General features: G+C 51.8%; 8 protein-coding genes across 8 annotated transcripts; 6 read left to right on the top strand and 2 right to left on the bottom strand.

Moving 5' to 3' along the window:
- The first annotated feature begins 172 nt into the window (after positions 1–172).
- On the top strand, positions 173–2,646 carry BDW70DRAFT_126808 (uncharacterized protein). Its single transcript, XM_073735149.1, has 3 exons — positions 173–342; positions 419–682; positions 752–2,646. The coding sequence occupies exons 1-3, from the start codon at positions 307–309 to the stop codon at positions 2,408–2,410; spliced, it is 1,959 nt and encodes a 652-aa protein (XP_073600661.1). The 5' UTR covers positions 173–306; the 3' UTR covers positions 2,411–2,646.
- Positions 2,647–3,728: 1,082 nt separating this feature from the next.
- On the top strand, positions 3,729–5,356 carry BDW70DRAFT_146805 (Eisosome component PIL1-domain-containing protein; the record flags this gene model as incomplete). The annotated part of the gene is made up of 3 exons (XM_073738629.1): positions 3,729–3,745; positions 4,101–4,608; positions 4,664–5,356. The coding sequence occupies 3 exons, from the start codon at positions 3,729–3,731 to the stop codon at positions 5,354–5,356; spliced, it is 1,218 nt and encodes a 405-aa protein (XP_073600660.1).
- A 247-nt stretch (positions 5,357–5,603) lies between these two features.
- On the top strand, positions 5,604–7,167 carry pre2 (proteasome core particle subunit beta 5). Its single transcript, XM_073735148.1, has 6 exons — positions 5,604–5,848; positions 6,002–6,109; positions 6,170–6,325; positions 6,383–6,431; positions 6,483–6,592; positions 6,651–7,167. The coding sequence occupies exons 1-6, from the start codon at positions 5,717–5,719 to the stop codon at positions 6,984–6,986; spliced, it is 891 nt and encodes a 296-aa protein (XP_073600659.1). The 5' UTR covers positions 5,604–5,716; the 3' UTR covers positions 6,987–7,167.
- Positions 6,983–11,653, bottom strand: BDW70DRAFT_38827 (DNA-directed RNA polymerase I core subunit RPA135). The gene is made up of 3 exons (XM_073743896.1): positions 10,651–11,653; positions 8,160–10,599; positions 6,983–8,094 (listed from the first exon to the last, which is right to left on the bottom strand). The coding sequence occupies exons 1-3, from the start codon at positions 11,149–11,151 to the stop codon at positions 7,340–7,342; spliced, it is 3,696 nt and encodes a 1,231-aa protein (XP_073600658.1). The 5' UTR covers positions 11,152–11,653; the 3' UTR covers positions 6,983–7,339.
- Positions 11,654–12,642: 989 nt separating this feature from the next.
- On the top strand, positions 12,643–13,360 carry BDW70DRAFT_155500 (ADP-ribosylation factor-like protein; the record flags this gene model as incomplete). The annotated part of the gene is made up of 5 exons (XM_073740042.1): positions 12,643–12,705; positions 12,778–12,797; positions 12,858–12,920; positions 12,967–13,038; positions 13,087–13,360. The coding sequence occupies 5 exons, from the start codon at positions 12,643–12,645 to the stop codon at positions 13,358–13,360; spliced, it is 492 nt and encodes a 163-aa protein (XP_073600657.1).
- An 815-nt stretch (positions 13,361–14,175) lies between these two features.
- On the top strand, positions 14,176–15,681 carry BDW70DRAFT_126800 (resistance to Congo red protein). The gene is made up of 3 exons (XM_073735147.1): positions 14,176–14,845; positions 14,959–15,069; positions 15,139–15,681. The coding sequence occupies exons 1-3, from the start codon at positions 14,820–14,822 to the stop codon at positions 15,425–15,427; spliced, it is 426 nt and encodes a 141-aa protein (XP_073600656.1). The 5' UTR covers positions 14,176–14,819; the 3' UTR covers positions 15,428–15,681.
- A 1,052-nt stretch (positions 15,682–16,733) lies between these two features.
- On the top strand, positions 16,734–18,471 carry BDW70DRAFT_38785 (uncharacterized protein). The gene is made up of 2 exons (XM_073743895.1): positions 16,734–17,127; positions 17,177–18,471. Exons 1-2 carry the CDS (start codon positions 17,012–17,014, stop codon positions 18,234–18,236), a joined length of 1,176 nt encoding a protein of 391 aa, XP_073600655.1. The 5' UTR covers positions 16,734–17,011; the 3' UTR covers positions 18,237–18,471.
- On the bottom strand, positions 18,471–20,590 carry BDW70DRAFT_38780 (CwfJ domain protein). Its single transcript, XM_073743894.1, has 2 exons — positions 20,435–20,590; positions 18,471–20,386 (listed from the first exon to the last, which is right to left on the bottom strand). The coding sequence occupies exons 1-2, from the start codon at positions 20,446–20,448 to the stop codon at positions 18,706–18,708; spliced, it is 1,695 nt and encodes a 564-aa protein (XP_073600654.1). The 5' UTR covers positions 20,449–20,590; the 3' UTR covers positions 18,471–18,705.
- Positions 20,591–20,649: the final 59 nt, after the last annotated feature.

The following is a 20,649-nucleotide window of genomic DNA, read 5'->3' as shown; positions in this document are numbered from 1 at the left end:
ATGGCTGGGGCAGAGTGGAGCTCGATTGACGAACTCGTGGGTTATTAGTTTATGCCTGATAGCTGAGGTGTCGAGTAGTTTGTGGCGCGGATTCTAGTTCAGCCACTGTGGCTGAAAGATCACAAATTCCGCGTCGCGTTTGCGGTCGCTCGGCTGCTCACCAACGAGTACTGCTCTGCTCAGCTATCCCCTGCTGAAGTCACCCTCTATCTCGAATCGCCATCCCAGTCCTCGAGGGCACTTTATGACATAGATTGCGACTACACTACTCTGATCGATCATCAGCCACCGCGCTCCCTGGTCACAATGGATGACCCTGCCAGTCGTGTCCCCGGGCAATTGGTATTTGTCTTGTCCAAGTTTCCCATTTATGGCGTCCATTGAGACCCCCGCTGACAAGTGCTTTGCGAAATATTAGCTGCCCCATATGCATCTTGTTTCGCGCAATCGCTATCCTCTGATGCACATGATGCCCACAGACACCGTTGTCGACTACCTCCTCTCCGCACCTAAGATAGTCCGTGAAGCACACCCGATGCACTGGACTTTTCTAGATGGCCCTCAAGACGGCACTGTTATGCTTACATGGCAACCTCTAAACCATCTGGGAACCAATTTCGCGAGTGATGGTTATGTCTGGGCCGATGTCGAACAGGCTTTCACCTTCGAGGCTCGAGGCTATGTATGTTTCTGGTCCCAGTTGTTGGTATGGCATAGTTGAGAGGTCTGTTACTGACACCTTGTGCGCCAGATTGTGGAGATGTGGTTGCACCGCAGTGGCTATCACCCCCCGAACGAGTCAGTCGCTATCCACTGTCGCCGGCGATATCGACTTCTACCATCAAAAGTCCCGAACCCCAGCCTGCCCCCGCCCGACCCTTCGCTATGGATTGTACACTACTCCCGAGCGCCTCCTAATGATCACATACCGGCGAATCGAATCCCGGTTCTACCACAAATTCAAGGCATGCTGGCCCAACGTCGGTTTTTGCAAAGCCAGGGTATACTAGCGCGCAAGGATTTTATGCTGCACGACCGCAACAACTGGCCCACAATCGGACTGCCGCCCCAAATGGCAGTTCAACAGGGCTACCAACAACCACAGGGACCGTATCCGAATGCCATGGTTGGGCGGCAACCATTCTACCCGCAGGCCGGCCCAGGTGGGCAGCCTCCCACTGGCCCAGTTCAACCAAAGGCGCCGCGCGGACACCGTGCTCCATCAGCGGCAGTTAATGCAGCTACTACCGACTTTGCTCTGGAGGATGAAGACGTATCTGCGGGCGATATCATGGACCTGCTTACCCCACGAGAAGTGAGCAAGATGAGGTACCAACAACATCATGAATGGATGGAAGAGGTCTTAGCCTCGCCATATGCTATCAGCCAAATCACCCCCGTGTCTCTTGGTTTGGGAAGAAAAGGTGAACTGGAGTCGTTAACCGCAGGCATTTTCGACGCACCTGTGGGCCCTGTCAATGGAGACTCGGCAGATGCCAATGAAGCGAAACAGGCGACCAAACTGGAACCGGAAAAAGCGGAGGAGTTTGCCGACCGTGTTGCCAAGAAGGTCGCGGATATGACAGCGGAAATTGAAAAGCTGAAGAAGCGGCATGCGCGTCGGATGGAGAAATTCAACCGCATATCTCAGCTTAAAGACGCCGAAGCTCGGCTACGCGACGCTGCAGCAGACCCGGCAGACACTGGTTCCGAGATTTGGAGGCTGGAAGGTCGTATTGAGATCCCTACGGACGAGGATAACGTGCCCCTTGCCCCGATAGAGCACAAGGCCAAGTACAAGGTTGATGACATTGTCAGGGACGTAGAGAACTCGTGGCAAAAACAGATCGTCCCAGAGCCAAAGGTCTCTTGTATCGAGAAGGGCGGTCTCTTGGAGAAGATCGAACCAGAGCAAAAGACAGCAGATCTAGACGTCAATATGGACCATGCGGATAGTCACCTGCTGGATCAATTTACGACTCAAGGTACAACCGCACAATCACACGCCACTACTGCCCCAGGTGCCGCGGGTCAACAGCCGACGACAGGCGTCGCACAAGACCAGTCCTTGGCCGGGCTGGATATCGATATGGACCTTGGGAACATTCCGCAAGCAGGTACCGCGTCAGGCGAGACTGGTGACTGGGTCATGGTCAACGATAAGAAGGACGACACCCCGGGAAGCGGTCTACAGGGTTTGACGCCTGGAAATACTGGCGCAGACGGCGGCCTTGATGGGGCTAACTTCGACTTCACCAACATGGACAGTGCCGGCGATGCGCTTGCTGCGTATACTGAGCAAAACGACGGTTTGGATCTCCCTGACCTTGAGAACTCTGCTTTTGGAGATGCATTTCATGCATCTGATAATGAAAACACCCATCATCATGATGCGGACGATATGTCTTGACGTGGGATGCAGGGTAGTCTGCATTCATCATTTGATATATGTTTTATTAATACAAAGGTGTCGGTTGTAGCTATTTTCCGGCGCTTGGTTTCGATGCGTTCAGGCTGTCCTTTGCATAGAAAGGGCAGGCGGATTTGAAATGATATCTACATCATCTTTTAATCATGCCCGTGGACGCGGTTCTGTCCTCACAATGATCTGAATGCCAGAGCTTCTGTCTAACAGTTATAGTCCCACAGTATTTCTGAGATTCCTGTTTTTGGTGATGTTTCAGCTGTCTTCCTAGGTATTGGTATAAAAGTCATTCTGCGCTCAGCTGGGCTTAGGCGGGCAGCCTTGGTGTATGCCTCAGCTGAGAGACTTTCAGTCAGTAATGACTCTAGTTTTCTATAAATGTGTTCATCAGGGTCAGAAATTTTCTGGAATCCTTCAGATCGTATAGATGACTGGCGGCTGTTCATCACCAGGCGAGATCATCTGCCAGCCAGGCCTGCCCCGGTCAACTGATCTCTAGTCTTGTCTTTGTTATATGTAGTCTCCTTAAGATAGTTCTTATTTGGATCTATTAGCACGTATTTTAACAGCTGCCTTCAAAGACGCATCACCATCAACTCTCCCCCTTCATACTCAACCCCAACAGGTAAAATGTGCTTCTCTAACAATGACACCGACGACTTCGAAACTCGAACCGTCCGCTTCACAAAGTACCGCTCTCAACCTTTCAGACCAAGTATGTCTTTTTCACCGCGCTTTCGTTCTATTTGTCCATCTTCTCCGCCTTCCTTTCTTCCTCACGATACAACTATCATCTGCTACTCCCCTCGTCGTTCTGTCTCCTCCGCACACTGCAGTAGCCCTTCACATTCACCGCGGACGTCTTACACCACCATAACAAGAAGGCACGTCCATACTCGACTGGAGACGATATATCCCATCTTTACCCGTCGCAGGAGGAGCTTGGAGTGTGCTTCTGCGCCAGTACCGCGATATATCGAGTATGTTGAACCCAGGGGCCGACGCAGGGATGTCGAATATATATCTATCGCATGAACGGATTCTCTTAGACCGGTAAGGCGTCATTTGGCAATAAAAACGGAATCGGTTCGTTGTCCGCTGTATCCGGCAGCCTTTCGGCTGGCCCGGGACGCCGGGGGCGATCTATATACTTCCCAAAACGGCTACCGATCTCACCGCGCCAACACTACTGGAGGCTACTGAGGATTATACCATCAACCCAGTTCGGCCCCCTCCCAGCCCAGCGGAACCGCTCGACAGAACCATGAATCGTCTTCATCAAGTGCGTCCTATGTAGCGCAGAATGACCTCAGGATCTCGGTCTGTTTCGTGACGTCACGAAGCATATCGCAAATATCAGGATAAAAAGATTGATGGAGGAGAGTCCGTTTGTGGTAACTAGATGATTGATCAAGCTACGAGAAATTCATTCCATCTGACTGGGCCGACGAGCGTTTCTAGCCCTATACTTCGAAACCAGGCGCATCGAGGAAGGTGCATCCCAGTCTAATCATCCCAGTCTAAGTCTGTTCGATTATAACACAGTCGCCCTTTGTTTTTACAGACACCACCAGTTTAGCCTTAGCAAGCGCCTATATACGGAAAAGTCGCAATCATGTATGTCTCTGAAGATGAGCTCACTATTCACCGCGGTAACTGATTGGTTATACTATAGGAATCGAACTCTCTCGGGCAGAAGAAGGAGCTCTGTCAACACCGGCCGCCATCGGTTCAGTATTGGCACCTTCCGAGGCCTCCAACATCCTCAGTTAAGCAAGAAGATGAATCGGGTGATCAAAAGCGAAAATTCAGCGATCGCTGCTCACGAGTCCGCTGCGAGGCAGCGCATGTCGATTGCGGCGCAGATATCCGAATGGGGAGAGACGACCGAAGACGAAGCCATTTCGGATATCTCAGACAAGCTGGGCGTGCTGATGGCAGAAATGGGCGAACAGGAGGATGTTTACGCGCAGCATCTGGAGGATTATCGTTCCGTCCTAAAGCATATTCGCGACACAGAGAGCTCTGTTCAGCCGACCCGGGATCAGCGAGCCAAGATCGCGGATGATATACAACGTCTCAAGCTGAAGGAGCCCAATAGCCATAAGATTGAGACAATGGAGCAGGAGCTCGTTAGAGCAGAAGCGCAGAATCTTGTTGCTGAGGCACAGCTGACCAATGTGGTACGTGACATCTGTTGATAAGTTCTCGTTCGAGCGCTAAGGAATCAACCTGCAGACCAGACAGAGATTTAAGGAAGCATACAGTGTCCATCTTGCTGCTGTAATTGAGCGAGGAGAGAAGCAGGCTCTCCTTGCCCGTCATGCGCGTCGCTTGCTCAATTGTCTCGACGATACTTCGGTGATTCCTGGAGACGAGCCAAAACCCTATGAGCGAGGTAACGACGCCAAGCAGATTGTCGAAGATGCCGAACGAGAACTGCAGTCCTGGGAGACCGATTACGAGCATGTAGAGATAAAAGCAGACCACGGAGCGGCAGCTGTACCAATGAGCACATCGCTTCCATCATCTCACGAAGAACGCGGTCACCGTGCTTCCCAATCTCAGGCAACTGAGTCTCTTGAGGAGCAGCAGGAGGAGTACACCCAAGCAGATGCGACTTCGGTATCTGACACATACTCTCGCATCTCCGCTAACGATGCGGCTTCTCCAACCAGGATTCATAGCATCTCAGCCCCAAGAATGTATGCCGGTGCCTTTGAGACTGCTCCAGTCGTGAACCGTGAGGAGAGTGTGAGGAAGGAGAACGATCGGATTGGTGGGGAAATGAAATTGAAGACTCTCGCCCCCCATGATACCCAGGGTATTATGTCGCCGGGTTCCGATGTCGACTTTCCTATCCGCACAAAGCAGTCAGAGCTGGGAAGCCCGCTAGACTCCCAGGTGCAGCGAGTTGCAGTGCCCATTTGAGCAAGAGATAGCTTCTTGGGAGGGGGTTAGTGCTTTGTGTAATCGATATATATATTTATTCCTGCTCCAATATTTATATTTCCCTGATCGAATACAATCCTCTTTTGTCGCGAGAGCGCAAAGTGCATAGTAGTAGAGGACTGAGTGTAGATCAAATCCTACATGCCTGGTGATTGAGGCTGCAACACGTGACCCAGGCTCCAAGGTGACGACGCGGGCCGCCCATCTGAAGCTCCAGCGTCAGAAGCTCAGCTTGAGCTCCATCTTCAATCCGCATCTATCCATCCTCCTCCTTCTCGTCCGCTTTCTGTACCATAATCCTCCCACGAGAAACATCGCCTCCTCAGTCAGTTTTACACCATGGATCAATTAGTCCGCCAATACACCCGGTCGCCGCACCAGAACGAGTTCTACTCGGAGCAAGAGCAGCATGACCTAACAGAGAGTCTTCCTCCGCTCTCTCTGAAATTCGCCCTTCCTCCTGTTGCGAACGTAAGCTCTATCGCCGTTACTTAACTATTGTGGCCTGAAATCGTCGCTGGGGTCTGTCTTGACGATCTTCGCGAGCACCAGCTCACGGATTGACCTCTTGAGCCAGCTACCCATGTACTGAGAGTATTAACTAACGCTTTGCGTTTTTACCAGCAATCTGCCTTCCTCCGTGCGATGACTGATGACCACTCAAACCCCAACTGCCCCATCAAACTTGCCCACGGAACAACAACACTCGCCTTCCGATTCCAGGGTGGAATTGTACGTCGCAACATTCCTGTCAAACGCTCATATATCCGTCCCCGCTGATAGCCGAAACAGATTGTCTGCACAGATTCTCGAGCTACGGCCGGAAACTGGATTGCCAGTCAGACGGTGAAGAAGGTCATTCCGGTCTCCCGGTTGAGCCGTGGAGAGGATAAGCCAGGCAGTGCGCCTGTTCCTGGTCTTCTGGGGACCATGGCTGGTGGTGCAGCAGTACGTGTCTATCTTTATCGTGCCTACAGTCATGATTGTGCTGACGTTTATGCCTAGGACTGTCAATATTGGCTTAGATATCTAAGTCAACAATGCACACTACATGGTGTGTTGGGTCGTTTCCGCACAGTCTTTGAGTGATGCTAACTTGGTACAGAGATTCGTCACAAACGCCGTATCACAGTTGCCGCCGCTTCGAAGATTCTGGCTAATCTTACGTACGCCTATAAGGGGTACGGTCTGAGCATGGGAACGATGTTGGCAGGCGTATGCAGACCCGCGAAGAGTGACCCTGTTTGAAGCTCCAGCTGACTTGCCGCGATAGGTGACACCGCAAGAAGGACCTGCGCTGTACTACATTGACTCCGACGGCACCCGCCTCCCCGGTAACTTGTTCTGCGTTGGTTCCGGTCAAACCTTCGCCTACGGTGTGCTCGATGCCAACTACCGGTACGACTTGACTGAGGAGGAGGCTCTCGAGCTCGGACGGAGAAGTATTCTCGCTGCCATGCACCGTGACGCTTACTCTGGTGGTTTCATCAATCTTTATCACGTTAAGGAGGAGGGATGGGTCCACCACGGCTTCGACGATATGAACCCCATATTCTGGAAGACGAAGTTGGAGAAAGGCGAGTTCTCGAATGTTACGTCGGCGTTGTAGAGGTGTTCAGTAAATAGGTATTATCCGATGTCATTTTCTTTTTCTAGGCACGCGATGAATCCAACACACAATTGCATCTCCCTGGCACTATAGGACCAAGGAGAGACAACAGATGCTTCTACGCTCCACCTGCATGCTAACTTTGATGTAATGACGAGAGAGAAATAATGCTATTGCCACAATATAAACACACCCTGAAGGAATGATTAAATACAAAAGATATCATAAACTTTGACCAAGCATTGCTAGCATACCAAGACAAGCAAATCGCTTCCCGTCTATGTATAACATCAACATGCTTTTGTAATCCTTCCCGCTCAAGACGCAGGATAAGTGACCTGAATGGTAGAAGATCAGTTATCGACCCTGAATTTCATCCGAATCCCCATCGCCGCAAGCTCCACATCCAGATACCTCAGAACACCTGGCACTGCAACAACAGTCACATTATCACCCCCAACGAACCTCCTCCCCTCTCCATCCTCCCAAACTACAGCGCGCGAGTCATCAAAGACCGCCTCCCTCGCGCACCTCCTACACCTTACAATCCCTGCATTTCCACCTAGCGCAGCAGAACCCGACGAATTCTTCGCCGCCATCCGCGCCTTACTTGACCCAGCAGACGAAACAGCAACCTGTGTACTCAAAAAGCTGCCACAATCGCGGCAGATCCACGCCCGCTGGGAATCAGAACAGTTCATCAACCGATCCTGTAGTATGTACGCTGCTCCGTGCGCAATCAGAGAATCGCGCTCCATCTCTCCGACACGGATACCGCCACCCTTCGCACGGCCCTTGACGGGTTGACCAGTGAGATTGTTGACAGGGCCGGTGGTACGGACTTGGAACTTGTCGTTCACCATGTGACGCAGACGCTGGTAGTGCACGACACCGATGAAGATATCGGCGGCGAACTCTTTGCCGGTAATTCCTGAGTACAGCGGCTCATTGCCGTAGTAGTTGTAACCCGCGCGCCGCAGCTGCTCGCCGAAGTAGTCTGTCGCTGTATACTCTTCAGAGAATTGAAATGGGGTGCAGTCTTGTGGGTGGCCGTGCAGAGCACCGGCTTTTCCGGCCATTGACTCGATCATTTGGGCAATGGTCATTCCTTTTCTTATTAGATACTTTTGCAAGAAGGGGAAAGGAGAAAATATGGTTGGACCAGGGACTTACGAGAAGGGAAAGCGTGAGGGTTAATAATGAGATCAGGCTGGATGCCGCTCTCGGAGAAGGGCATGTCGACAGCAGGCCAGAGCTGAGAGCAGACACCCTTCTGACCGTGACGAGAAGAGAACTTATCACCAATGATTGGTTTTCGAGGAATACGGTACTTGACGCTGATGGCCTGCGCGGGCTCGGTACCGGTTTCTGAGCCCATAATGCGGATGCTGTCGATGTAGGCCCTTTCGCTATCCTTGTATTTGACAAAGTGCGTGATACCGTCAACGTTGATATAGGAGTCGGACGTTGCGTCGTATCGGACGGTGTGGTACGCGGCTACGATGGATCCTTCCTTGATTTCGGCACCGATGTGGGGGAACCCGTCTTCGTCAAGGGTAGCGCGCCATTCAGCGCGGATTTCACTGCCCGGGGCGAAGCCGAAAAGTTTCTGGACGGCTTGTTTGGACTTTGTGCGTCTTGAGTCCTTTTCGTCGAGGGAGTGGACCTTTGTCTTGTAGACTGTTCCGTATCCGAAGCCGCGCTCGTGCGAGGACTTGTTAATGATCATGGCGTCGTCCATGTCGTAACCAGTGTATGAGATGATGGCTACGACGGCATTCGTACCGTTGGGGAAATTGTCAAGTCCGTAAGCGTTGTAGAGCGGTGGCCGCACGATAGGCGTTTGACCGGTTTGTAATCGGTAAAGCTTGTTATCTGTTCGGTAGTCGATTGCTGTACCTGGCGTTCCCATGGTCTGCTTGCTCATTTGGCACTGGTACATGTTGCGGGGGGATTGGTTATAGTCGGAGAAGGGAGTCATGTTGGCGACGATGGAGAGGATGTTTGTAGGAGTGAATTCGATGTGGGTTGACAGGCCTTTGACCAGGTCTGAAGGCAAGCAGGCAATCTCCATAAAGGGCTGTTCAAAGGGACCGACGTAGTCGAGCTTATCGAGGGGCAGGTACTTGACGGGTCGGTACATCCGGGCAGCTTGGGAGAACATGTAGATACCAGGGTACTGACCGCCGTTGGAGTTGGGAACGTACCCAATTTCCAATCCTAAAGGAACGTTGTTTGTGCCAGAGACCTTCCAGTGTCGGAGAGTGCTGGCAATGACGCGGGCTTGCTTGGGTGAGCAGTATCCAATGATCCTGCCGTCCAGTTGAACAGTAACGCTTTCGTCTAAGGAGACAGACGACTCGTTACGAACGCCGAGCTGGACGAGTAGTTTTGGCAAATGAGACACGTCAGTATCACTAGTGGCGACGAGACACTTGTGAGCCAGATGGTTAAGCAGACCACATGGAGATCCATCAGGCGTGTGCACCGGGCAAAGGAAACCCCAACTCTCAGGAAGGAGCTTACGGACGGTAGTTGTCTTGAGCTGCGCGAAGAAACTACCTCTGTGAATCATTCGGAAGTGACTGATGAATCGGTAGAAGTTAATCTTCTCCGCCATGACGGTGTACCCAGAGGTTTGTTGCAAGTCAAGGCCAGTTGGACTGACGAGGTTACCGGTTGAAAGGAAATACTCCATAGCACCTCCGATGTTCTCGTTGGACCTCCTGATCACCTTGCTCACGAAGTCCCTTTCAAAGGCAGGGTCGGTAAACCTGGCCCCATGATTACGGTTTGACCAATCTCTGAGGATGGGCCCGAAAGACCTCACCCACTCATCCAGCCTTTCCTTCAACAACATGCCATAGAGGAATCCACCTAGCAGGATTTCCTGGTTTGAAACAGCATCAGGGTTGTCCGGCGCACAGTCACCGGCAACGAGGGCGTAGAGCTTTCGAATCATGAACATGAGCATCTTGAACTTGTCGTAATCCTGCGTCTCCGTGACATTCTGATTGCCCAGGTGCGGCAGGACAACCTTGCGAAGAAATTCCGTACCGGCCTCCTCGTTGGGCGTATCGGCTGGGACACCGAGAACAGGCTTGAATTTCTCTCCAATGAATGCTCGACATTCTGAACGACTATGCAACTTGTATGCCTTGTATGTCCGCAGCAACAGTTCGACTCGGTCTGTCACAAACGTGTTGTTGATTCCTTCAGAGGAAGCACTACCCACAATTCCTTCGAAAATCTCGCGGTCATTCGTCTCCACCAAAGCCTTGAGAATCATCACCACCGGGATAATGTATTCGTTCTTCCGCCATGAGAATCGGAATGTCACGTTTCCGTCATTCAAGTAGTGTAGAACGTTCGTTTGCGAAGTCTGATCTGGCCGTACCGATCGTATTTGAATACCGAATTTCGAGTATGCGTGGCCACGGTTGGTGAAGGTGTTCCGGACAATCGCCATGGGATAGTTCCGTCGCCCGACAATCAACATACGAATAAGCTTTTCGTTACCGTTGACGATAAAGTAACCGCCTAGCTCTTCTGATTCCTCCTTGTGCTGCACCAACTCCGCTGGCGTCGCCTTTTCCAGGTAACATCTGTTTGTCTACATCAAGTCAGATCGAGTCCAATCAGGGCGTGTTCGCATCTTACTTACCCTTAACATAATAGGAACCTGGCCCAGTTCCCTAACCTGTTCCGTCCAGTCTCCATTGTTGACGCGATACTCAATCTTCGCGCGGAGTTTTCCACGATACGTCGCATGCCTTTCTCTGCACTCAGACGGGTAAATATTGCGGTTGCGAGCGGTATATTTGTTCGTCAGGGGAATCGTCGGCTTCTCGAGGAAAACTTCCTTGATGCGAACGTGGAGTTTATTCCGCCTGGGCGCTCTTCGGCCCTCCGCAAGACGCTGTTGTTTTTGTTCGGCAGTTTCGACAACCTCGTCAAGAAACGTCCTGGTGCCGATATCCTTGAGACCGGCCTCGATAATTCCGCCTTTCTCGAACAGGGCATTGAACGAGTCGACATGGGGTTTGATAGATTCGGCGAGGGAAGGGTATGCGGTCTTGTCCTGGGGAGGGTTGCGGAACAGGTTCTCTCGCTTCAAAACATCGTAATTGACAGACCAATTGGTGTCTGTCGCAGCGGGTGCCATTCTGGTTTTGCGGACGCCTTCCCGGCTTTCACTGAGATAAAGTTTGCATGCGATAGTGATCAATTCCGGTATGAGCTGGATCCTGAAAGTGCCCAGCCGAACACTAGCCGAAATTCAATATCAGGAAACGTCCAGGACTCCGCGAGAATTGGATAGGAAAGCGACCCGCGATCAAACCACGAGTGCCGGCCTGGATCTGAACTTCGCTCAAGTCCAACGGGGAAATTTTTTGAGTGGAGATAGGTACTGTCACGTGCTGATAGGCGCGGTGCTGTGTTGAAAGGTTGCTGCCTTGGGCGTTACCGTTGAGTCTCAGGCAGCCAGGCAGCGACAGCGAGGCAAACAGTAGTGGCTCATCGTCGCAACCAACTCGAATGAGCCTTGTCGCTCGCGCTCGAAGATAAAGTGGCGTCATTAACATCTCTATCTGCGGCGCAGATGGGCTAGACCCGGGTATATTATTCACGACGTCGATTCTCGAGTCCATTTGCCCGAATCCCTTTCCAACTGCTCAGCGACCGTTGTCTATCTACACAGTACAATCCCGTGAGTGGAATCCCAGCCCAGCCTCCAAGTCCCCAGATCCTGGTTCACTCGCAAATCGCTAGTCGACTAACTCGAGCTATCAAATGCTAGAAATCGCCTAAGTGCCAAACACGGGTGACGGGAACTCATCACAAACAGTTCAAGAGGCCTGACAGGCACACTGGACACTTGACTGACAGGGACCGGAACAGTCTAGTTGACTGGAACTACGACTAGCGGTCCCCTCACGGTCATGCGTGCACATAGTTCGGCGTAGAACAGTTTCACCGCAAGTACTCCGTTCTGGAGAAGTCCATATTCCTTTTTTTGTGCACATTTCTATTTCACGGTTCAGTGGGAGGGGAGCTGGACTTGGAACGAAGTTTGGGGTTCCAGGCTATTATTGATTGATTGCCGCTGGCTTTGTCGCTCAGGTCTTGGGGCCGTTCTCAGTCATTCCAGCAGTGTCTATCCCGTATCTAGCGTTGACCCTCGCGGCGCTTCAGAGGCCAGAGGTCAGAGTTCAGCGCCGCTCTTCTACCATTTCGCGAGTCTATTAAGTTTCGCCTGTCACCTTGACTACGCTCGCACCTCGTCTGCTCGCCGCCGGTGTAGCAGCAGTCAGCGAGGATCCCTTTTTTTTTCCCGCAACCCATTCTGCTCAAGCCCCCACTTCACCGTCCAAAATTCTGATCTCAATATATCCCGCCGACCCTGGTTGGAACGAGCTGCACTCTTCAGCCTGTCCTCCCACCCCAGTTCGTCATCTCTTTCGTTCATCTGGTTCTCATTGAAACGTCAGGAACATGGCGGGTATTTTTCGGACGATCTATGACTGGCTCTTGAGGATGTTCTGGTAAGTGGGCCGCCGTTCCAATATGTTCCAATACCAGAGCCCCCGGCCCGTCCCCGCAGTATCCAGAGTTCGGCTGGCTGAGTCCAGTATGCATCTGCAGGGCGACCGAGATGGACGTTACCATGATCGGTCTTCAGAATGCCGGAAAGTCGTCGCTGTTGCGTGTGCTCGCTGTATGTCCTGCCCGTCCCCACTAGCCAGACCCAAACTGTTGCCTAGATCGCTAACGTCTATGATCGGTATAGGGAGGAGAATTCACCGTAGAGTAGGTTCTCTCTTAAAGTGCCTCAAGGCTCCTGTGCCCTGGCTAAATCGAGTCGGTTAGTTCTATTCCAACGATCGGCTTCAATACCAAGCGGGTCCAAAAAGGACATGTGACGCTTAAATGGTTCGTGAACCTGCATTCATCGACGGCATCTCTCTAACCGCTTCAGTTGGGATCTTGGTGGGCAGCCACGGTTTCGACCCATGTGGGAGCGTTATTGCCGCGGCGTCAACGCGATCGTGTAAGATAGGTACCGATGGTCGATTGCGACTCTGCTGACATCGGATAGTTATATCGTCGACGCCGCGGACAGGGCGGCCCTGCCCGTGGCGTCTGAGGAGCTGCACGAGCTGATGAACAAGTCCACCTTGGATGGAATCCCGCTCCTGGTTCTGGGAAACAAGTCCGACCTGCCCAACAAGCTATCTGTTGACGACCTGATAGAACAGATGAATCTGAAATCGATCACGCGGCGCGAAGTGAGCTGCTACGGCATCAGTGCAAAGGAGGAGACAAACCTTGACGCGGTCTTGCACTGGCTGATTGCGCGAGCTAGCCGGTGACCAGCTAAAGTCCGTGTCCTAACATATGAGGTTTGGCCGGCTGGCTTGTTCCGGCTCCGTCTTGACTTTTGAACGCACTGATGCCCTTAACGCCCTATGACGATGTAGATACCAAGACTGTGGCCCACAGCCCACCAATTATGATGTTGACGATATGATTGCATTTTGGGATGTCTTACAACTTTCCGACTGTGTCAGTATCATTGTCCAATCTCGCGCGGTTTTATGTCACTCGTTTATTTTTTTTTTTATCTGTGATTCAATCTGTGATTCCCTGAAGATGCGATGCAAGCAAGGCATGTTTTGTATTAATCCAGTCAATCTAGGCAGGTTTCAGCTTATAAAACGAGTGCGACGACAAAGTAGTGCAAGACTGTAGGAAATCCTGACGCGGAAGGCCAAAATCCAAGAAAGCAAAAGATAAATTGGCCAGTCACCAGGGAACGCGACCTATTTATTATCGCGTCACCAGCTCACTAACTCGGTGGGCTTTAGAGGCGGCCAGCTCATCAGCCAACACACAGACCAAGTGTGCGTTGGCAATGCAGAAGGACGGCAACTAATCATCTCCTAAGTTGCCATTCGGGTCTCCTTCCGTTGACCAGGCCAACCCCGCCTGGCGCCGAAGGGACCACCTAGAGACCTTGCATAGAAATTGAAAGGCGATTATTATTCATTTACCCCAGACCTGAGTCCTTGTTAGATGATTGGGTACGGCAATTTCGGTGGTTGATGGGTCAGGTTAGTTCAAAAGTGGCGCAGGGCTACGCGACAGTCTACCACATTCATGACGAGTGGAGATTATCAAGGGATCGCAGGCTTGGATTGTCTGAGGCGGAATAATCATCTGCCATCATTACTGTCTGATGATATGCTGTAGGGCTGACAATTTGTGTATGAGAGTGAGCTGATCGTAAGATGATGATCGTTGAGAAGATCGCCAAGCGTTCTATTGAGACTCGCAGGGTACCTGAAGAAATATAGCCCTAGCAGCCTGGAGCCCAAGTATCCAGGTCAAGAGAAGCTCAAAAGCACCTGGGCAACATTCCGATATCATCAGCTTTTCATGATCCTCCATGGCCTCGCCCCCAACCGCGGTTCCCCGCTCGTATGCGGATGCGTAAAGTCAAGCCCTTCGTTTCGCCATCCTCCGTATGGGACTAGTGCTCAGCCACAGCCCAGCCTTGCCGGCCTTCCAGTCGCTTTTTGGCTGCTGCCTTAGCCGCCTTTAAGATCTTCTCCCCCTGCACCACTTCATCCTGCCATCTGTCTATCCTTTGTCTATTGAGTCGCGTTCTGCAGCTATCCTTCGTTTATCATCGGCTTTGGCCCCTGTGCCTTTTTTGTGAAACCTTACTGAACCTACTGTTATCTTACCTATAGCAGTCTGCTCGTGCACTGCTGGATCGACGTCATCTCCACTCCAGATTCGGATTCCAAATCCAGAGGTCTATCGACTATGGGTGTTCTGTTACCGCGAGACTGGTGAGTGCCTCAAATGGATTACGGCGATTTGGACCGCTCGAGCTTGTCGAGAGTCTCGCCCAGTTCGCCATTTTTCCTCCAAGTAAACAAACTTGAGCTAACCATCCTTCTAGCTGGATCGACACCTATGGCCGCCGTCATTGCGACAGATGGCATGAATGGGGCCGCTGGGTCGCATTTGCGGTGATAGTTGGAGTTGCTTTGATCGCATTTTTTGCCTTGTCGTATGTCCTTTTCATCTCGACTTGATTTCTCCATGTTCTTGGGACTGTCAGCTAACAGACTTGTCGCAGGTGCTTTAACGCCCGGCGGCGTCGCAGCCGGGGCCTCCGCCCATACGCGGGAACGGCCTGGATGGCTCCTCCCCCTCCGTACCACCCGCAGTCGCACCAAGACCCATACAACCAACCGCCGCCGCCTCCGCAATATTCGCAGTCACCAGGTCCCCATGGATACTTTGGAGGCCAGCAATCGGGCATTGAGTTGCAGCAGCCACCGAACGCGCACCATTATGGCGGCGAACGGGTGTATCAGCCCCCGCCTGTACCGCCTCCGGGGGTCCAACAGAATGGGAAGCCTTAATGCGTGAAGGAACTGGCTGGAATGAGTGTCTTCTGGGGAAACGATTACCACATGACCACATGATTACCTGAATCGATATCTTATATCCGACATAGGCGTTTATCTTGCTATGGGATTGACTTTGGCTTTTGATGGCATTGGACTGGGACTGCAACTAGCAGTCATAGGAACCACGGCTTATTAGCCGTTAAAGATAGCTTAGGCTAGTAATTTATATTTTAACTCTCGTACCCCCTCAACTAGCCCGACCTTCGACGGCGAGTAAACTTCCAAGACGAAGAGTTTGGTTCAGTATTCTGCAAAAGTTATTTATGGGCTGAAGGTATATATATCAGTGGATACCTGCTGCCTTATGCAGATTAGAACCCGCCCACGTCAAACCGTTTCCGGGTCAGGATTGATCCAGAAACGTGCCCCATTTAGTATATGGCTAGAGTCATGATGCTGTTATGCCAAGGCTCCTGCCACTTAAGCGCTTTGTGATTGCACTTGCAACGCTGAAGTTGCGATGATTTCCCTGGGATTACCGTCCAGGCGATGCCTGCGGAGAGCAACACCATAACAAGCCCAAACTAGTTCGTCAAGCTATCTAAATCTCTTGACAGGCTGCTTGACAGGCTCAACACTCGAAGCTATTCTTACCATAAAGTTTCCACTGTTGATCGACAGGAGATACGTAGCGAACTGCTGTCCCGTTCAAACTGGACCTTCGAGTATCTCGGGTCGGTAATACAGGATACCGCTAAGAATATCTCAAGTGCAGTTCCATATATTCTACATGTAATGATACGAAAAAGATAAAATACCCTGCTTGGGGCGCTTATTATTGGGACGCGCAGTTGGCATGCCTGCTCCATCGCCGATCGTTGATCGCTATCTTACTTTCTCCGCAAAGTTCAAACCCTTTTACACTTCAAGCCTCCTCGGTGGCTTTTTTGTCTTCTTCTGTGCCCACGTTCTTTTCTTCTTCTCAAATTTCCCTCACTTCTCTATTCGTAAACTCGTCGTTCCTTTTTATCGTTCTTTGAAACCTCCTTGAGACGTCCGGCCATGCCCCTGAAGGCTGTGCCTTGAGCCCTCGCCTGTTAACACCCGCCACCTTCCAACTACAGGAAGCGCTGTCTCGAAGCCCAGTCGTTCGAATAGATATTTTATCGAGGGATGTCCTGGGATATATCCTTTCGCCTTGGGTCGAAAATCTAGGAAGATATCTATCGGATGGGAAACCACGCTCGTTGAACAAAATTCCACAGCCATTGCGCAGATCGCACCGAAGCCGCTACGAGACCAGTTGCGATACTCGCATAACCTTGGTACAACAGGCAGAAACAATTATCGCTATCCTTCGTTCATCGATATCAAGCTGGTGAGCATATTCTCGAGAGAAATATCAGATTTATTGTCATACGGGTGATCGCCCTCGGCGCCTTTTTGTGTCAGATTTCCAGAGTGAAATCTATCGCTCGCAGATTGAGCGCTCGACGGCTTCTCTACCGACTCACCGAAAGTCGCTGCATCCGCTTATTGCTCCTGTAGTGCGGGGTTGGCATCATACTGGGACGGACAATAAGACGGTCCGCCGAGATGAGTCCGGTGAAGTACGCTTATTCGTTATGGCCGCGAGATGCGGCCAGCGAGATTGAATCGGTCCCCGATACGTTTTCTAGTTGGGACAAATGCATGGCCAAGAGTTACTGCAAGTATGTTGTTCCAGATTTGTTTCATTGAACTGAATTGACGCAGATACAGATGGCCCGTCATTGTCGGAATTATAGTCGGAGGGGTAATTCTCCTGTCAGTCATTGCCTGTATAGTGAATTGCTTGTGCTGCGGCATTCGGTGCTGTACGAGTTGTTGCGGATGCTGCTGCCCATCTCCTCGACCGAAGCGGGCGAAGTACGCAGATGACCCATACCACCAACCTCCTCCAATGCCGACCATGCCGCAAGTGCCACCGGCGAACAGCTATGAAGGGGGCTACCAACCAGGATTCCAACAGGGATACCAAACACCGCAATCTCTCCCGACGTATCGAGGTGCTCAAGTAGCGCGGTTCGATGCCCCAACAAGCCCCGGAGTCTCAAAGATGAATGAGGATGCATTACCTGCTATGCCTAGTTGGGACCACGCCGTTACTCGTAGAGTCGAGGATACAAGTCCCCATCCGGAGTCAGTGGAGATGGAACCATTAAACCCGGTAACTCGGCCACCTCATCGTACACCATCAGCGCCTAGGTCAAACACAGGCGGGTATATGGGACCGCCACCTATTAGGACAGCAGTGCAGAACGATCACTTCCCGGATTCGCACGCGCGTGGATACGATGATCATAATCCGTACGACTACCACGTCCAAAACCTCGATCATGGCCATAGTCCATACGACAACAGCCCATATGACCAGCCGTACACAGACCACTCTCCAGTTGGTAACTACCACGCCATGCCGTCCCCACCACAGGCCTACTCCCCTGGCCCTGGCTCTGGCCCTCAATATCCTGTAGGCGTTGCCATTTCCTCAACCACCGAGACGAATCGCCCGATCCCATTCCGACAGCCTTCTCCAGGCCTCCCTTTCCGGCAACCGTCGCAGTCGCAGTCAGTGCCCTACCGCCAGCCTTCTCCGGGCTTCAGCACCCAACCGCCCAGCTACAGAGGGCCGTCCCCAGCCGCCGTTCCATCCGTCCCCTCATCACCCCCACCACCATTCACTGCAGGCGTCCCGCAGCAAATCAGCGACCCGGGCCGGCCCCCGAGTCTCCTCCAGAGCGGGCGCAAGCCAGCACCTAATTCATTCAGGGATGTATAGGCAGTAAGCGTACTACCATACTCTTATTTTCCCCCTCCTTTCTTTGAGACTGTATGTGGTGCAGTGAGCTTTTCTTCTCTTCACCCTCTTTACTTCACGTTGATTTCATGGCTCGCTATGACCACGTCCATGGTTATGGTCTATATACCCGGCACCTAATGTCCACTCGATCCTCTCTTTGGCACCGTGTCCCGCTTGATAACCAGTTGTGGGGGTATAAGTTCGGGCCTCGCTAAACAATTCTCTTCTGATGTACATACCGCTCTTTGATTATGAAGGCAACTTACACGCTCGGTCATGATTTATATCTACTTCTCCCTTGATGAAAGTTATGAACGCAAGTTGCTGATGCCCTTTCCCTATCTTGTACTCCTTTGCCAATATGTCAGTATATACATTAATCTTACAGGCACATCGTTTCTAAGTCCTTTTCGGTATCGTGGTATCTCACAGGAATTGGATAAAAGAACTACTCCTCCAGTGTAAAATCAAACGCCTTGAATGCCTCCTTAAATGCCGCCGAATCAGCCTCCTCTTCCTCCTGCGACTGTACATCATCTTTCCAGTTGATCCTCTTCTCAAGCTGCATGAGTTTCGCCATAACGCGGCGCCCAAATTGCAGGTCGAAGCGGAAGTCATCGCCAAGGGGGAGGAGCAGGGTCTTTTCGGACCCGGTGCTGTCATTGCTCTTTTCAACTTCGGGAGAAGCAGGGGGATCCCAGATCCAAAGGCGGAAGAAGTCGCCTGGTTCAGCGCTGGGGTCTTGGCCCTCGGATCCTGGTTGCGGTAGTGACGAAGTCGAGGCTGAAGGTGATTCGAACTTTGGGTACTTGAGGTTCTCGGCCTCGACTTTGAAAGCTGCCTCGACGAGGCCGCGCTTGATGAGGTCTGCTGGCACGGGTAGGAACTGCCAGTGGATGTGGATGCCATTTGAGCGGGAGACTTCCCAAGTGACGGCACCGAGGGAGCCCTTTGATTTTTGCTGAATCATGGAATGTAAAGCTGCGCGGTACCGTTGCATCTCTGTCCATGTGGCGTGGCGGCTGGAGGTGTCAGTTATGGTGTTGAGGGCCGGGGCGTGATTGAACGGGATGATGAGCATGTGGCCTGGGAAGGTGAGGGAGGGAGCGAAGGTATTTGAAGTGGGCAGGGGTCCTTTAGCGGTCGTAAGGTAGGATTCTGTGCCGATGGAAGTGATGAGGTGAGTTGCAATGTTGGGGTTGGAGAGGCAGAAGAAGCATTGGTCAGGCCCTGGAGGGGCACGCGCGCCCTTGCGGCGTTTGCTGTGGTGGTGGTGATGGTCGTCTGTGGTTGCGAAGCGGCTGTAGGAGCTGTTTTGGTCGGGGAGGGGTTTGCGTTTGGTGGGAATGGAGCGGAGCGGCGTAGCTGTTGCGCCAGCAGGTACGCTGAGTGGGTGTGGTGTGCTCGGGTCGAGTGTGAAGGCGTACATCCATTTTTGCTTGGTTGTTTTGCTGTTGTTGTATGAGGCGAGGCTAATGAAGCGGGTGAGCGGTTTGGCGTCTGGATTGTCTTCTGTGGGAAGATGAAAGAAGGGTTCGCGCTCGTAGAATAATTCGTCTGTAGATGAAAAGTGGTAGCGCGGTTTGAGCGCAGAGCAGATATCTGCGACGGGTTGTGTTTCTCGAGGTAGTGTGATACCTCCTGGGATCTCTACTTTAGAGCCAGTTCGGATGCCCTTGGGCCAGTCGTGAGTAAGAAGGATGTCGGCGTGATGCGCGCCGAGGAGTGTCCTGGCTTCGGACTCAGTGTATGACGGGTGGTACTTGTTGCCGGAAGCACTTCCTTCCACTAGAGTTCCGCCTAGAGCGACGATGCGTATACCTTCTGAGGTCTTTAAAGTGCCGCGTTTTCCCAGGAAGTAGAGATTGGGACAGACTTCATCGTTGGCTTCGAGCTGCTCAATAACTCGAGCGGGAAGAGCCTTGCTTCCCAGAGTAAAATATGTTGGAACTGGAACAGCGATGCTGCCCTGCAATAGGGCCGTCATCTGTTGAAGCTCATGGTCTGTGGAGCAGTCGCCAAACAGGTCTCCAGTGATGATAGCGAAGGAGAAACTCTGCTTGACATGAAGCTTTGCGAGCTTGGTGAAGACTTCCTGAAGCTCGCAGTTGACGTTACCAATGACGATTCTGTCAACCATCAGTTTCATGCTTTATCCCTGCTGAGCCCTTACTCACATCTTTGATGCCATATTGTTTAGCTACTGCGGTAGTAACAGGTAGGGTTTATTAGAGTATGATGTCAGTTTGATTGCACATAGCAGAGCGAAAAAGGACCAAAAATTGTGCACTATATCAGTTGTATGCAGGCTTTACGCATGAGCCGCAGCGAGAATTTTAACGATATAAATTGTTCTGTTGGACGATGATAGTAGGCTACAGCCAGGCCTCGA

The sequence above is a fragment of the Aspergillus foveolatus genome, assembly GCF_047715535.1.
Source record: "Aspergillus foveolatus strain CBS 279.81 unplaced genomic scaffold BDW70scaffold_2, whole genome shotgun sequence".
In the NCBI taxonomy this organism is placed as follows: domain Eukaryota; kingdom Fungi; phylum Ascomycota; class Eurotiomycetes; order Eurotiales; family Aspergillaceae; genus Aspergillus; species Aspergillus foveolatus.
Note: the sequence above shows the minus strand (reverse complement) of the source record. Positions and strands in the feature narration are given on the sequence as shown.